The 17,371-nt window shown below is 37.9% G+C and overlaps 3 protein-coding genes across 6 annotated transcripts; 1 reads left to right on the plus strand and 2 right to left on the minus strand.

Moving 5' to 3' along the window:
- Positions 1-410: 410 nt before the first annotated feature.
- Positions 411-1,668, plus strand: ift22 (intraflagellar transport 22 homolog (Chlamydomonas)). The gene is made up of 5 exons (XM_065250176.2): positions 411-518; positions 612-694; positions 776-865; positions 975-1,177; positions 1,351-1,668. Exons 1-5 carry the CDS (start codon positions 480-482, stop codon positions 1,497-1,499), a joined length of 564 nt encoding a protein of 187 aa, XP_065106248.1. The 5' UTR covers positions 411-479; the 3' UTR covers positions 1,500-1,668.
- A 134-nt stretch (positions 1,669-1,802) lies between these two features.
- On the minus strand, positions 1,803-4,356 carry atp5l (ATP synthase, H+ transporting, mitochondrial F0 complex, subunit g). Its single transcript, XM_065250177.1, has 3 exons — positions 4,197-4,356; positions 3,556-3,716; positions 1,803-2,009 (listed from the first exon to the last, which is right to left on the minus strand). Exons 1-3 carry the CDS (start codon positions 4,246-4,248, stop codon positions 1,911-1,913), a joined length of 312 nt encoding a protein of 103 aa, XP_065106249.1. The 5' UTR covers positions 4,249-4,356; the 3' UTR covers positions 1,803-1,910.
- Positions 4,357-7,924: 3,568 nt separating this feature from the next.
- Positions 7,925-14,517, minus strand: nherf4b (NHERF family PDZ scaffold protein 4b). Of its 4 annotated transcripts, none has more exons than XM_065250179.2 (11): positions 14,341-14,517; positions 11,976-12,003; positions 11,661-11,722; positions 11,368-11,579; positions 10,881-11,085; positions 10,314-10,450; positions 9,772-9,976; positions 9,492-9,688; positions 9,186-9,395; positions 8,626-8,850; positions 7,925-8,504 (listed from the first exon to the last, which is right to left on the minus strand). In XM_065250179.2, the coding sequence occupies exons 1-11, from the start codon at positions 14,360-14,362 to the stop codon at positions 8,454-8,456; spliced, it is 1,554 nt and encodes a 517-aa protein (XP_065106251.1). In that variant the 5' UTR covers positions 14,363-14,517; the 3' UTR covers positions 7,925-8,453. The 4 variants fall into 4 exon arrangements, with proteins under 4 accessions (XP_065106251.1, XP_065106250.1, XP_073670791.1 ...); XM_065250178.2 differs by having other exon boundaries at positions 11,976-12,009; XM_073814690.1 differs by having other exon boundaries at positions 11,976-12,792; positions 14,341-14,373.
- Between the last annotated feature and the right edge of the window lie 2,854 nt (positions 14,518-17,371).

Below are 17,371 nucleotides of genomic sequence, written 5' to 3' on the forward strand. Positions count from 1 at the left end.
GAGCACTGCCCCCTGCTGGATATTTTCAACTTTAGGAGCGTGCATAAACAGGTACTCGTATTCTGCAATATGAATAAAACATTAATTAATTAAAATATACCTACAAACTCAAGTAGATTGATTATAAAATATATATTATACATGCATCTATAGTTTCAGTGATTAAATTTGCATCTCTATTTGGCATATTTAGAGTTTGGGAAGTGTAGCGAATCTGCAACTGCTATATTTACCTACCATCCCATCGCCTTGGAAACGAGGTGTTTATATTAGCCATAAGCTATTACACAATGCGCTTCACATCACATTGATTTGACAGTTCTCCTTAACGCGTTAACCAACATTTTACAATTTATTTATATCCCATGCAGAAGAGAAATGTTTAATTGTTCATACGACTTGTTTGTAGCTTGCTTGCTTGCTCGCTCGCTCGCTAGCTGGTTGGCCAACTGAGCTGCCTTTTCCCTCAATGTTTGAAGATGTTCAAGTTGAAAATACTATTGATTGGGCCGAGCGAGGTAAATTCGTTTGTGTTTATTTGTTATTCTGTTGCATGCGATGTATTTTGTGATAAACATTTTAACATAATTCAACGTTTTATAATTTGACAGTGTGGAAAAACAGCACTTGCTAATTTTCTCTCCGATACAACGGAAACAATCGGGTCTGAATATAGCCCAACACAGGGCGTAAGGTGGGTTAAATATGGAGTTGTTTCTATGGGAAACGTTTAATTCGGTCGTCTCCAAATGACACATACATTTTTTTTCCTTAGGATACTCGAGTTTGAATCACAGAATCTGTCTAATGGCAACAAACATTCAGCATGTGAGGTGGAACTGTGGGATTGTGGAGGAGATTTCAAGTACGTTAACAAAACGTGTATCAAGTTTCTTTCCCCGTCTGTATGTGCGTTTTATTTTTTTGTATAAAAAGATCTTACCTTTTTCTAAAGTGATATCGTTTGCTAACAGGTTTGAATCCTGTTGGCCAGCTTTGATGAAGGACTCCAATGGGGTACTGATAGTGTTTAACCCAGATGTGCCCAGCCATCTGAAGGAAATAGAGACCTGGCATTCTACATTCATCTCTTCCCAGGGGTTACTGGAGACCCAATGTCTGTTAATAGCGCACCATAAACCAGGAAGTGGAGCGGGTACTGCTCGTCCAACATTAGGTACTGAATCAAACTCGACAAGTGTTTTATAGGAGCCTAAATAGTATCTGTAATTAATTAACTAATATAAACTGTTAATTTGTATTAACGTTGAATTAACTCAAAAGTATTTTCCCATTTTTTGTTTGAAATTAAGAATTAAAGTAGACTTATTCCATGTTTCTCCCATATAGCCCCAAAACTGAGCAAACTGCCTCTCGTTCACTCAAACCTTGAGGAAGATCCTGAAGTTGTCCGCCAAGAATTCCACAAATACTTGGGAAATGTTCTGCGGATGCTTTCAGAAAACCAAGAACGTGAAGAGATGTCAATTATTACATGATTAGATTTTTATACTGAATCTTATATCACGAAATATACACTTTATACATAATGTGCATCTGAATTTTTAATATGGTTTGTGACGTTTCACTTTTTTCCTTTAGTTTCAAAGATAATACAGAAGTGTGCTCTGTAAGTTCTGAAGTTCTCTGAACTCTACTACATGCATAAATTAACAAGTGCAATAAGGCATTAATTAATGCCTTACAATAATAAAAAGAGAAAGTTAAACAATATCTGAATTTACTCTACCATCACGATAAGATATGATTATAAGCTCAGTGATAAAAAAGCAAGATCACTATTGTTTCTTTAATAATATCCATTTATTTAGTTCCTGGATTCCAAGAATTCTGATGAAGGGAACAAACAAAGCTCATCAAAGAGAACAAGCAAAACAGACAGTCCACATTTATACAGCATAGCCAATAAGGCCTCCTTTTCCAATAATCTCCCCGATGTAGAACCACATCAGAACTTCTGTTGCAACAAGTCCATTCCTTAGAGCATCCTGTGGAAATATTTAAAGAAAGTAAATTAGGCATTAAATTCTGTGACAACTAGTTAGCCGTTTAACCAGACAAAGATAAAGACACCACCCTAAAAGGTAGACACTTCACTCTACTCTTTATAACTGCATTACAGAAGTAACTTGTGGTACAGAGATTCTGCTTTACATGTACTACAAACGTAAAAAGCCAGGACAGTTCTCTATCAAACATGCATCTATATTCAGTATTAAAGAGCAACTATATTCTGATTCAAGATTTTACATTTCCTTTGGTGTGTATTAGTACAGGGGTTTTCAAACCTGTCCTTGAGGACCACTAGCCCTGCGTTCCAGTTTTTTTTTTATGACCTTCCCTCAGTCTCATTCACTCGGATGTACGTCATTGCTTACATTGTACGAGTGCCCACTACTGCTGAAACACTTGAAGTAGGTTCAAATGGATCACCCTAAGCCCTTGATCATATGGAAAGTGGAGACCGCCCCCCCCCCATGTGCAAAGCGCAAGTTGCTAAAGTGACGTCACAATCGTGATGCATTGTGGGATATGTAGCTGCCTGAAGTGTACATGTGAAGTAGACTCGCTCCCTCTGTCAAATTCGAGGAAGCAAGGGTCTGTCCACACAAACTTCCCTCGTCCACTTGACAAAGTGGAACGCACCTTTAAAATGGCGACAGGGATTCCCCCGAGGGGAAGTGTTTAGGGAAGTTTGCGAGTGTGTGTCTAAAACTGGAGTGGAACGCACCCTAGTACTGCACAATTTGCATGTCTCCCTCATTGGACACACCTGGTTTAGCTCAGCTCATTAGTAGAGACTGCAAGACCTGAATTGGGTGTGTAAAGTAACTGAATGAGGTGTGTCACAAAAGGGAAACATGCAAAATGTGCAGTACTAGTGGTGCTCCAGGACAGGTTTGAAAACCCCTGTATTAGTACATATTAACGATATGCAAAAGGTACAAACCACAAGTTAAATTGTTTCCAATGTAAATCTCTTTCCTTGGATTATAACAAACAAACAGATTGTAAGCAACAGTTTACTTCCTGGGACGGTTGAGGTGTACAAGGCCGATATTTTCATAATTCCTCCCGCTTTAACTCACAGCCTGTAAATTAACTCCTGCTAGCATTGCATTGTGAGCAAATCTTTCAAACATAGTAAGGAGCATCAGAGGTATTCAGGCCAATCGGACACAGCGCTTTTCAGATCGATGAGTTTTGTACAAAATCAATGCATTTGAGGAAGCGAGGATATCCAGAGCTACAAAAATGTACGGTATGTGGAAAATAATGTGTTTATAATTCTAAATCATGCGAACACATTTTATTAAACCAAATACACAAAATAATGTTTTTTTAGCAATGAAATAGGTGCACTTTAAAGACACCTCACTGTCTTTAAGGCTGATGGTTTAAAGTTCTGTTTAAACGGGAAATGTCTTTCACACTGCTGGTATTGCCACACATATTTTTGTACAAAATACTGTTCTTCATATAGTGCTTAATACTTGCACAGTCAAGTGAACACGCCAACCCATCCATACTAACCCTGACTGTGGTCTGAGCAAGCCTTCCTGACTGAAAGCCCTTGAGGAGATCTTGGGCACCGCTGATGGCCTTGGGGATCTCTGCTGGGGTGGGTGGCACCAACTCCACACGGGCGTAATACCAAAATGTGGATAGCCGAGGTTTGGAGTAGGTGACAGCGGCTTAAAAAAAATATCAATAGTGAGTGTTATTAATCATCTCAAACATAAATGTGATATATAAAATCTGTCATGATTTTTTATACATAAAAACATCACAAAGTAGAGGCTAAATAACTACAAAAACACAATGTGAGTAATTGTTATGCGAAGACATCACACGTTGACATTGCCACTGTCAACTTCACCATACTCCTGTAGGACGAGCTAAGAACCGAGAATGAATTGACAGCTCAAGATGAAGCGGCACACTGACATTGAAACTAATAATAATGTTACACACTATTTATGTATCATTATTGTATTTTCTTGTTCTCAAAATCAAGCGATTACATCTGTGCAACTAATCATTTTAATGTTTGAATGAATGCATGTTTTCCTGATTCCTGTGGCCTGTTCCTCCAACTGCCGAAAACGAAAGCACGCAAATCGAATAAAAGACATATAAACCTTAAAGGATATTTAATATATAAATATTCTTACCGCCGACCAACGATGGTACTTTAGCCACAAGTTTCTGTACTGCCTGAGCCATGGTTTGCGTTTCTGTGAAGGTTTATTCGCCGCTAGTCTTCACAAACTGAGGCCCTTCAACGAATGTCACCTCCAGCGAAAGACCCTACAACTTAGGAGTCACAATATATGCCTGACGTTAATGCCGCTAGTGTTTATAAAAAAAATCTCTTTAGATTAGATATCAAAGTGCTGGACCTAAAATTATGTGTTTCATGAAAATACAAATTACGTATAAAACAATATATTTACAAATTGTTTGCCTGATTAAAATACTTTTGCGCATAAAAACAAACGGCACAAGAACGTCGACTAAGTGATAATGCTAATGTTAAACATGTTTATTCCTGCGTATGCGCTACTGGTTATTTAGCAGATACTGGAATAATGTGTGTCACCTATATTATATAATAAATACAAAATAATAAAATAATTGTAAATACTATCAACAAAAAAATTATGTGTTTATTTTATGAACATATATTTATATTCTAGATGTAGCCTACTATATTATTGTACAATCGGGCTATATATATTGTTTATCTGGGGCCGTATTCACAAAGAATTTTAAGGCTAAAAGTAGCTCCTAACTGGCGAATTTAGGAGCAACTCCTAAAAATACTGGGCGTGTCACTCCTAAATTTAGGACTCCTAATTTTTTTCACTAAGAGTAATTCACAAAGCATTTTAGCCCTAAAAGTAGCACCTAAGTCTGGGACAGCTTAAAAGAAGTCGAGAGGACTCCTAACTCACTAAGACCTATTCACAAAGGATCTTAAAATGTCTTAGGTGCTGATCCTCCTTAACATGGACAGTTTCACCAACTCAAAAGCATTGCACATACTTAAAAGCACACTTTAATGTAAGCATATTGTTTATAACATTTGTTTCATAATTCATTACATTCATGGCAAGCAGGAAGTTTTTTAGAATTACATGAAACAATAATGAAATTAAATATTTAATATTATAGGCATACCTGTTGCCATGCTAGTCTGTTTAAAGGCTGCAATCTCAACCCTCTACTGCGATTGTAATGCATACCACCGCTTCTCGCAGTCCGGGGTCCGCGACACAAGCGGGAATGCTGCATTGATCTGCAACAAATCCTCTCCCATCAGTAATGCGCGGGTTGATCCGAAATGAGCGGATGCCTGAGGTCACCCGCGGATTTTTTGCGGTCCGACTTGCGGGCGGGTTAGTTGAAAACGTTGGTCGGGTGCCGGTTGTTTTGTACATTGACCCGCGCATCGTTGTCTCGCATGTCTCACGCTTTTGCTTGATATATCAGTGCCGAATTTCCCTTTTATTACGTTTCTTTTTTCCAGCACCAACTGGAACAGCAGCAGTAACTGATCCTGCATCCAGTTGGGCTTTCTTTTCCGTTTTGGCGAGTTCATAATCCACCGTCATTTATTTATTACATTAGGATTCTTCAATATGGGCAACATTTACTTGCTTTAAGTAGTCTATTTAGGCTAATAGGATGTCAATTAATCAAGCAAGTGTTAATGTAATGTCGTTTTTTATTATTAGGCAATTGGCGGTTTTCATTTGGGTATTAGGCTACCTTGATTTAATTTAATTTAATTTCATTCACGACTTTTCTTTAATATATGCATTTTGATGGCATTACTATTATTATTTTGTGTAGGACACAGACATATTTCAATGTTGTAATTCCATGATTTGGTGCGTCTGTGTTATGTTACGCATGACAGCTGTCATCTAACAACCAATCACGGTGGTCATTGCGAGGCAGCTCGTGCATGAGAATTGACGTCATCCGTAGCAACGAAGACTCACTCTTAGTTTAGGAGTTATCATTTTTCCTTACTAAAAGTAGGTCTGAAAGGCGTTGTGAATAACTTTTAAGAGAAAACCCCTAGCTAAAATCTTTTAGTGCGATTTAGGAGTACTCTTAGTGGTAAGATAAAATGCTTTGTGAATACGGCCCCTGATAATTAGACTAATCTGATTTTAAATAATAATCTGGGGCCGTATTCACAAAGCATTTTATCTTATCACTAAGAGTACTCCTAAATCGCACTAAAAGATTTTAGCTAGGAGTTTTCTCTTAAAAGTTATTCACAACGCCTTTCAGACCTACTTTTAGTAAGGAAAAATGATAACTCCTAAACTAAGAGTGAGTCTTCGTTGCTACGGATGACGTCAATTCTCATGCACGAGCTGCCTCGCAATGACCACGGTGATTGGTTGTTAGATGACAGGGCTGTCATGCGGAACATAACACAGACGCACCAAATCATGGAATTACAACATCGAAATATGTCTGTGTCCTATACAAAATAATAATAATAGTAATGCCATCGAAATGCATATATTAAAGAAAAGTCGTGAATTAAATTAAATTAAATTAAATCAAGCCTAATGCAAATGAAAACCGCCAATTGCCTAATAATAAAACGACATTGCATTAACACTTGCTTGATTAATGTACATCCTATTAGCCTAAATAGACTACTTAAAGCAAGGAAATGTTGCCCATATTAAAGAAGCCTGCCTAATGTAATAAATAGGCTAAATGATGGTGGAACTCGCCAAAACGAAAAAGAAAGCCCAAATGGATGCAGGATCAGTTACTGCTGCTGGCCCAGTTTGTGCTGGAAAAAAGAAACGTAATAAAAGGGAAATTCGGCACTGAGATATCAAGCAAAACTAAGCGTGAGACATGCGAGAATGTGATGCGCGGGTCAATGTACAAAACAACTGGCACCCGACCAACGTTTTCAACTAACCCGCCCGCAACTCGGACCGCAAAAAATAAAAAATAAATAGTGTACCCGACCCGCTCCCTGGCCAGCATTTTTTTAAGTAGTAATTGTTTAATAGTTACTGTAATTGCCATCTTTATTTCAAACGACCCGACCGAACGCGACCCGAATATCATAAAAAATATTTTTGGATGACTCGCGACCGCGGGTGACCGCATGCACCCGCTCATTTCGGATCAACCCGCGCATCACTGGGGAGAGGATTTGTTGCAGATCAATGCAACATTCCCGCTTATGTCGCGGACCCCGGACGAATGCGAGAGGCGGTGGTATATGCATTACAATCGCAGTAGAGGGTTGAGATTGCAGCCTTTAAACAGACTAGCATGGCAACAGGTATGCCTATAATATTAAATATTTAATATCATTATTGTTTCATGTAATTCTAAAAAACTTCCTGCTTGTCATGAATGTAATGAATTATGAAACAAATGTCATAAACAATATGCTTACATTAAAGTGTGCTTTTGAGTGTTATGTGCAATGCTTTTGAGTTGGTGAAACTGTCAATGTTAAGGAGGATCAGCACCTAAGGCATTTTAAGATCTTTTGTGAATAGGTCTTAGTGAGTTAGGAGTCCTCTCGACTTCTTTTAAGCTATCCCAGACTTAGGTGCTACTTTTAGGGCTAAAATGCTTTGTGAATTACTCTTAGTGAAAAAAAATAGGAGTCCTAAATTTAGGAGTGACACGCCCAGTATTTTTAGGAGTTGCTCCTAAATTCGCCAGTTAGGAGCTACTTTTAGCCTTAAAATTCTTTGTGAATACGGCCCCTGGGCAAAATATATGTAATAATATTTTAATTAAAACAAAATCATCATGTGTCAGTCTTTAATAATATGTGTAAGACATGTATTTACCAGGCATTATATTATCAGACAAAATAACTTTTAAATAAGTTGATATTTATTATTTAATTTATTTACAAATTTGACCCTCATTTTAAAAAGACATTTCATATGGTATTAAAATGAAAGCACAAATGGCAATTCAATACGACACAATATGGCAAAACCTATAATGAAAATGGGAAAAACAGAACTGTGAGCAAACATTTTGTAATATTATAATAATTTTTAGTGATTAACGATTCAGATATAAATAGTTAATGTTATATAGCCAGTTGCACCTGGACTTCTCTATTTCCAGACACAACTTCATAGCCTAAAACATCAGTCAAACCTCTTCTCTTCTTCACAGCATTAATTATGCATTAAATATGTCAAAGCAATGATGCCCAAGAGCTAGACAATTTTAAACACATGTATACTAGACTTTCCAGTCAAATTGGTGTAGATGTTGTCTTGTTCAAACTAATTAACCAACCAAACACTTATTTCATAATTCTCAAAAAGCAGATGTCAATGCATTTATCAGGGCAGTTTTAATAGCTGTCCCATACAGTATATGTGCACGTGGATTAAGCCTTGTAATCAGACATCATCAATTGGTGGTTCAGCAGCACTGAAGGCATTTTTCTCCACCTGTAACAATTAGTAAATTAACTTATGAATTAATAAAGTGCATTTAATCAGTAAGTTTGCTCTTAAGTCTCAAACACCCTTGGTTTGTGTGATTGAGTTGAGTATAGATGTCATTGCATACCACAGAGGTTGTCGTTACATTGTTTGCTCTGATTGGCTTTTCATTTGTCTTTAGCCACTCATAACCTCTCCGATCGACTACTAATAAGGAAAGAGATCTTCCTCCTTGCTTCACTTGTAAGATCACATCCTCCACAGACTCATTCTCCACATTCTGTCCATTCACCTCCACCACCACATCACCCTGCAGGAGACCAGAACTCCCTCCTGGGCCTCCTGCTGTCACCTAAACACCATCAAATAACACCATAACAATAAAGCAATGGTTGTTTTATACTGAAATGTATTTTTACAAGGTTAGTATTGATAATCTTGCTATGATTGTTTGAATATAACATGTTGACATCATAATTATTTAGTCAGGCAATGTTTTGTTGGCAAGCAAGATATTTATCTCCATGGCTGATTGTCCAGGTGTATACTTCAGAGAAGAATACTTACAGAATAGTGCTATTTAGTCCAGAACAAAGCTTAAATTGTAACCTGGAAACCAGCCTGAATCCTATCGGAGGTCAGTATCGTCTAAAGACGGATTTTGTCAATGAAAGGACTTTATTGTACCTGGCTGATAAATGTGCCAGGTTTCTGTTGGATGCAGCCCAAATTGAAGCCAAAGCCCAGTGAACCCCTCTGCAGCTCACAGAGTCTAATGTCAGGACTGATCTGCACATCCTTCTGGGGCTCAACAGGGGGAGTCAATGGGCTCTCCTTTTTTTCTTCAGGTCTATGGGATGGAACATCCAAACAGAATAGTAACGGAGAAAGACCCAACTGAGAAAAAAATATATATATATTTACTTTTTACAGACACATCTTTTATACTCAAAGTTATATCAATCCCTGCTCCCCATCAATCAGTAAATTCACCTTAGTGTAGAAGTCTTTACCCTGAGGTTGAATGGTTGTGAGAGTGACCTGATATCCACTCTGTTTGATTTTGCTGACAACGTCCTCATGACTTAGTGAGTCTGTGGGCTCCCCATTCACTTCTAGGAGCAGCTCACCTTCTTTAACACCTCCCAGTTCAGCAGGGCTCCCTTTATCCACCTCGCCCAACCTGTGGGCTATGTAAACAAAACACAAATATGTAAAAATCCATTCTAAAAGAATGTAGAAGTAAATGTCATAATGTGTTTGTGCCTCTCACCAATGTATCCAGCCCTATTTATCTCCTGTTTAAGCAGGACGCCATACCCCTGAGTCCCCAAAACCAGATGCAGTCTGCGGGGCCGGTAAGGCATGCTCTCAGCATCAGCCATGGCTGGCAGAATGGGCATTTTTCTGCGGGCATAACTTTTTTCACTCTCACTGTCAATCACCAGCACTGTCACATGATCCTTGCTCTTTTTCACCTGGAAATAGAATCACTCGAGTTTACAGTTTATCAATTTATATTTCATGCACATATCAACACATCTCCATACTTTCCCTCTTGATATATAGCATCTTCTGTACAGTCATCATCTTAGCCTACATTTTTCTAAATTTTCACACATCCACCATTCTTACTTCTTTCATTTTTAGCTTCGTGTCTTGCTGTTGTATTTGAATGTCTGCTATAGAAGCTTAATGTATCAAAGAAATTTCTTGTGTACAAGCAAATGTTTTAACTTGAATGCACTAATATTCTTACGTTTCACATTTTATATCACTTTGTATTCTAAAGTAAGTCTTTTTAATTTTGTTTACCATTTTGCTAATGGCAGAATGTGTGAGTTCAGAGGCCATGGCACCATTGATCCAAACCAGCTGTTCACCCTTTTTTACCCCTGCCTTCTCTGCAGCACCTCCTTTAACTGGGCTCACCATGAATTTGCCTTTCTCGCCTACATAAAAAAAACATAATTTATCAGTCTCATGCAATCACATGGGATTTAAATTCAAAAACAGCTTAAATGCAGAGACAACTACACACTCAGAAAATAAACGTTGTCATTGGGACAGTACCTTTAAAGAAAAGTGTACTTTTTAAAAAGGTTTCGTCCCTGTGAAAATTATTGTACCGTCTTGAACCTTTTTTCTGAGACAACGTAAATTATTGGTTGAGCCCCTGGAAAAATATGAATGTTGTGTCTCTGTGGCACAATTAAAATATATCTCTAAATGTTTGGGCCTTCCAGCCAGCTGGACATAACATTGGTTCATGAGTTTGGGGCAGGACTATCTATTTTGTCTGAGGATGCCATTTAACCTCGGTTAAAAAGATTTACATAAAAGTTTGAAGATGTTAACTTCAAATGTATGAATGATATGTACCCTCTATGGGGAGTATGTTGAGGCCCAGCCCAGATGCAACACCCCTTGTGATGTGGCAGAGACGAGGCGGTCTCCATCCTTCCCCACGGTTGACTATAGCCAGTTCCTCAAGATCACGACCCTTGGACACAGTCTGATCATAGACCTGACCATCCAACACCATGAGGCAAACGTGTGAACCATTCACCTGGATCCTTCGGGCCACCTGTGAACCAGATAAAAACATGATAACAGAAGTGTGTTGCAAAACTCAGAAAAAACTTGTATGCCATATGTGACTTGTATGCCTTTTTTTTACATTTATTTTAAAATCATTTTACACTGTCTGAAAAATGGTCAAAAATGGTGCCAAGCAAGGTCCTTATATGTACCATTTAAGTACAGATATATATTTGGTACCATTTTTTAAGGTACTACATGTACTCTTTGGTACCATTATGTATACAATGATTTCCAAACCTTTGAGTCACAGGTCATGAACAATCACCTCTTTGTGTCCCAAGTTGTCTACAAACATCTCATTGACTTCAAGCAGTCGGTCCCCATCCTTGAGCCCGCTCCTCCATCCCACACCCTGTGACTCTAACTGTCTGATAATGTGACCCTGTCTCCCTCTTTCCACTTTCAATTGGAACCCAAAGGTCTCTCCGTTCTCTCTCTTCAACACACAAACACGCGGTGAGAGATCTGATGCCGGCTCTGTTGGCAGAAATCATAGTTGAATGACAAACAATTTGTTTAAAACTTTTTAAATTTGTTGTTAAAAAATATAACACTAACCTGTATCATCTGCAGTCATCATGGCTGGATTGTCAATTCCCAGCTTGGGATTAAAGCTGAACCTTCTCAGTGAACATTAAAAACGTTTAAGGAATCATTACTGTTAAGTACTGTACACAAACAGCCAATAAGATCAAGCGCATTGCAATAAAGCTGATAACATGCCTTTTAGATTGTACAATACAACATCTTGCGTGCATGTGTGCTCTTATCAAATATAAAGCCACAAAGTCATGAGGTAAAAGTCTGCCTGTGTTGGCATCACGTGTGAATGGAGGTCTGTGTAAAGGGATGTATCATAAAAACATGACTTACTTTGTCAGTTCCATGCTTTCCTCCAGAACTGCAACTAAAGTAATGTGGGAGATAAATGAATATGAAATTTTGGAGATTTCACAGTGAGTTCAACCACACCTAACATTCCTGGACAAAAAAATCTCACCACAAATTCCAAGCATTGAGTCAAGATCAGCAATTTTGCTTCAAAGGACAAAATTTGGCCTTGAGTCCACTTATCAGCTAATTTGCTGTTTTCTCTCCTTTATAATTAAGATTTGGATCTCTGTTGTTGGAATTTTCCAGGTATATTCCCACAATAGTGAGAACACAATGATGACTTTTAACCAAAACCTAAAATAATGCTACAGTATATGGCAATGATTGAAGACCTCAGTTAAATGGGGTTTGGATGTTTGCCTTGCACAACTTATATCTATTGCCAATTTACATATAATGCTTACAAACAAAGCATTATATTATGTATGTCACTTTTTTATTCGTTATATTAAATTATGCATGTCACAGAATTGCTTGTCATCATCTTTTCAGTGAATTCAGATCACATTGACTGGTTTATAGCTTCAGCTGGTTTCATAATAATTTCCTAAGCCACAGTTCAGTGATCGTTACAAATTTAAAATATCACAAATACGAAGAACATTACACAATGCAGCCAAGTTGACCTTTAACACACTAAAAATATGATAAATCATAGATCTAATTACCCTACAGTTTTTTCCTTTACAGTGATAGATCAACTGAAGCCAGTAGCATTGGGTGGGAATTCACACAGACATCCAACCATGACTGACTGCGATTTACAATTAATGTTGACTTTTCCCATCAATAAAGACTGGGAAGAAAAACACGGATTAATACAAATGACAATGTGTATCAATGTGACCATAATACTTTGTAAGTGTCACATCTGTTGATACTTTGGGATGTCTTAAAGGAAAACACCACCGTTTTTCAATATTTTACTATGTTCTTACCTCAACTTAGACTAATTAATACATCCCTATTTTTTGTCAATGCGTGCACTTAATCTTTGTACAGTGCATCGTGAATGTGTTAGCATTTAGCCTAGCCCCATTCATTCCTTAGGATCCAAACAGGGATGAATTTAAAAGCCACCAAACACTTCCATGTTTTCCCTATTTAAAGACTGTTACATGAGTAGTTACACGAGTAAGTATGGTGGCACAAAATAAAACATGCCAATTTTTTAAGCGGATAAAAATGAAAACAATATTGTATGGCGGAATAGCACTTAGTTTGCAGCACTTCGACCTCGGCGTACAGTAACATCATCACTCATGATTACTCCCCTCTAGCTCAAATTTCCGTCAATATTACTGCGCCCAAGGTCAAAGTGCTGCAAACTAAAGGGGATCGCACACCGGCCACGCCGCGCCATTCTAAATCAACTGAACACATTGTTTTCTATGAGTATACGCACACCTGCGCCGCCAGGTGGCGCCTGTCCGCGCCGCTCAGCTGTGACTCAGGAAGTTGCTCAAATCCCTGTGGCGCCATACAGCGCCATTCACATAGTTTAACATTAAATAACATCATATTTGTCCCAAATCATTAACGATTAACATTGGCTGCTAACGTATATTTTGCATTTTGAAGTAGACGCTATCTGACGAAGCTCGCGCTATTTAATGTGCACTTCTGGTTTACAATACCTCCGAGTTCTCCTAGGCGCCACGTGACGCGGCGCGGCGCTGAGCTGCGTGGCCGGTGTGCGATCCCCTTAAGTGTTCTTCCGCCATACAATATAGTTCTCATTTTATCCGTTTTATTTTGTGCCACTATTCTTACTCATGCAACTACTCATGTAACAGTTTTTAAATGGGGAAAACATGGAAGTGTTTGGTGACTTCTAAATTCATCCCTGTTTGGATCCTAAGGAATGAATGGGGCTAGGCTAAATGCTAACACATTCACGACACACTGTACAAAGATTAAGTGCACGCATTAAAAGAAGATAGGGATCTATTAATTTGTCTAAGTCGAGGTAAGAACATAGTAAAATATTAAAAAACGGTGTCGATTTCCTTTATACATTCATTATCATTCAGGAATTGAACCAATTTTCCATAAAGCAAACAAAGTACATGACGAAAACAATGAAACAAACCTCAGACTTTTCTTTTGCTAACACAATGTTTTTCAATTATTAAACCATTAACCATAATTTTTTTTGAAGACATGCAAAACTTTAATTTTATTTTGCAAAGCTCAAAATATGGTCTTATATTATGATGCCTCTAGCACAAAATAGCAATGTTATTACAACACCGGCAAAATCCACAATGAACCAATGTAAATAAAATGCATGAATAAACAGAGATAAAAACAAAGTTTGAGCAAATAAGTAGAGAAGGTGAACCTGTGTTGTCTCTTGGTCTCATAGTGGCCCTTGTCAGTGCGAACTGTGAGTTTAGGAACACACTGATATTACACACCGTTTCATTTTCTCATGTGTTCCTAATTCTGAGTCACCTTTAATGGTTAATCTGACTGTGTGCTCAGAGGAATGGAGCTGTACTGATAGTCCTCATGTGAAACCCCAATACACACACAAACATCCAGTCATTCCTACTGTAACATCTCATACCTGCCAGTTGGTTGAGCTAGAGGTAAGAGCAATGAAATGTAAGGAGAGAGAACCTATTATAAAAATATATCATGTCATATATTATTTATACCATATTTGTCTTAGAAGAGAAAGTTGCCAATCCTTTTTTGTATATAAATAGGAAGTTTGAAATAAAGGTGGGATGAAGTGATAATTACATATCCAAAACCATTCATATGTATCCTTTCTGAAGGACACAGTGCTAAGCTGCTAATTGCAAAAGTGCCATGAAAAATGTGCCTCAGGATATTAGTTTTTATCTTCCATGCGAAATTAATCAGGATAAGAAGAATAATGAAAAAAAATGGAATCTGGTTCCACGACATTTTGAAACAATTTTGAGGGCCATCTGAGAGAGGATAATATAAATTACAGTAATATCAGTATTAATTTAACTACAAAAAATAATAACACTGTGCCTGACAAATTTTGTACAGTTTGCTGATTTAAAGGCGGGGGGCATGATCTCTGAAAGCCAATGTTAAAGGACAAGTTCGGTATTTTACACTTAAAGCCCTGTTTTCAGATTGTTTATGGTGAAATAGAACGGTTTTGACTGAAATTTCGACAAATGCGGCTGCCCTGAGAATTTTCGGATGTTTGTGTTTCATCTCACACCTCTACAATGGGTTTAATGGTGCACTGGAACAATCCTTTCTAAAATGCATTAAACTTTTGTTAACAAAGACATGAAACTCACCGAGTGGTCAGGGGTATTCACTGATATGCTCACACAAAAATCGCTGCAAAAGATGCTTTCCAACAGCTGTTTTAGCATTCGTTGTTAACTTGTGGACCTATTTTTCCAAACGCCTCACACCCGTACATTCTTCCGCTTAGAGCTTGAATAATAGACACTCCAGCCCAGGTGGTGGCGCTAATCCGCCATTGCCAATTGCAAGAATAGAAACAAAGTTCCCGGCGCGGAGTAATACCGTACCTCACAGCACAACTAATACAAGTCAATGGAGTTGGCAAAAACTACGATAAAACAGCTGTTGGAATGCGTATTTTGCAGCGATTTTTGTTTGAGCATACCAGTGAACACCCCTGACCACTCGGTGAGTTTCACGTTTTTGTAAACGAAAGTTTTATCCATTTTAGGAAGAATTGTTCCAGTGCACCATTAAACCCATTGTAAAGGTGGGAGCTGAAACACAAACACCCAAAAATTCTCGGGGCAGCCGCATATGTCGAAATTTCAGTCAAAACCATTCTATTTCATCATAAACAATCTGAAAACAGGGCTTTAAGTGTAAAATACCGAACTTGTCCTTTAACATTTGAAATCACCTAAAATACGCCCCTACACAATTAGAATCTGGACCTACTTTTGATAGACCCGCCCCATATATACGCAACCCAGGCAACAATAGGTGTGTTCGTTGGCTGACTTGAAGCAGTGCAATCCGGTTATTATTTTTGTCCGACTTCAGCTGGCGCTGCAGGCACGTGACTGTGTCATGTGTTTTTTAAGTACCGCAAGAGCATTTCGAGAGTAGCCGGCTAGCTCAGCCGGTGCAGCCTCTCCAGAGTTGTGATGACGACATAGCTTTACGTGATTGGTCGCCTCACTGATGACAACGATCACGTGCGTCTCAAGTTGAATCCAACCTTTAGTTCCACTAATAAACATTATAAATGTTTTAAAACCGGGAAAACACTTTATTATGTATAAATATGTTATACTGTGTCGTGTAATAAAATAAAAATGAAAATAACAAACTCTATTGGTATTTTAATAATATAGGCTTGTTTCCCGTTATTTTCGGGTATACAGTATAAGCAGCAATTAAAATATTCTATATAAAATGTTTCTGGTTGCAACTTTTTATTAAAAGTTTTGTTTTTATCAAATTCAGCATCTAATTCACTTCATTCGCGATTATAATTATATTATAACAAGGAAACACGGCGCACACGTCACTACGGCAAGCAGCAGGTGTCAGGCTTGACGGCTCCGTCTTCAGTTCCTCCCTCGACTGCAAGCGGCAAACCTCGCCGATCGGTCTGCGCAGCGCCAGATGATCTCGAACACACCTATTGTTGGTTAGTAGACACACCCCTTCCTGCTGATTGGCTACAAGTGTGTTTTGGTACTCTGCCTGAAAATCATGCACCCCGCCTTTAATTCACCAAAATTTGAGCAGACTGTCCCATGGCATAAGTATAAAAATTATTTAGCAAAATACTGGAATATGTGTAGCCAGGGCTACTGCAGAAACAGAACGCATTAGGTTATATATAAATGCATTTATTATAATCGTTTGAACATGGTTTAGCACATATAACTTGCATTTCGGATGAGACAAACATAATAAATATGCAGAAATAAAAAGGGAAGCTAACTGCAATAAATCGAGTTCTCCAAGCGCACGATTTACACAATCACTATGCAAGCCAAAACCTTGCAAAATATTTTCATACACAAAACTGAACCAGGATAATTCTTAATATTTCACAATCCGTTTGGATTTTACCTGCTTATCTTTTTTTCTAATCTGAGAGAGAATTATTGCAATATTTTTTTGTTAAGGCATGCATATCTAAGATGTCTAAAAGTAAATAAATACTAGATAATTTTATATGATTGCTAGAGGTGTTTGAAAGATGATCCTGGTGTCTCTCTCCATAACTTTGGCTCCATGTACAGCAACCCATGACATAGGATAATGATAATAATAATAATAACACAAAATGGTGATTTTTACAACAAAGGATCGACAGACAACCACTGGAAATATACAGCATATTCAAGGATTAAATAGAAAATATAACTCAC

This window comes from Paramisgurnus dabryanus, chromosome 5 (assembly GCF_030506205.2).
Source record: "Paramisgurnus dabryanus chromosome 5, PD_genome_1.1, whole genome shotgun sequence".
NCBI classification, from domain to species: domain Eukaryota; kingdom Metazoa; phylum Chordata; class Actinopteri; order Cypriniformes; family Cobitidae; genus Paramisgurnus; species Paramisgurnus dabryanus.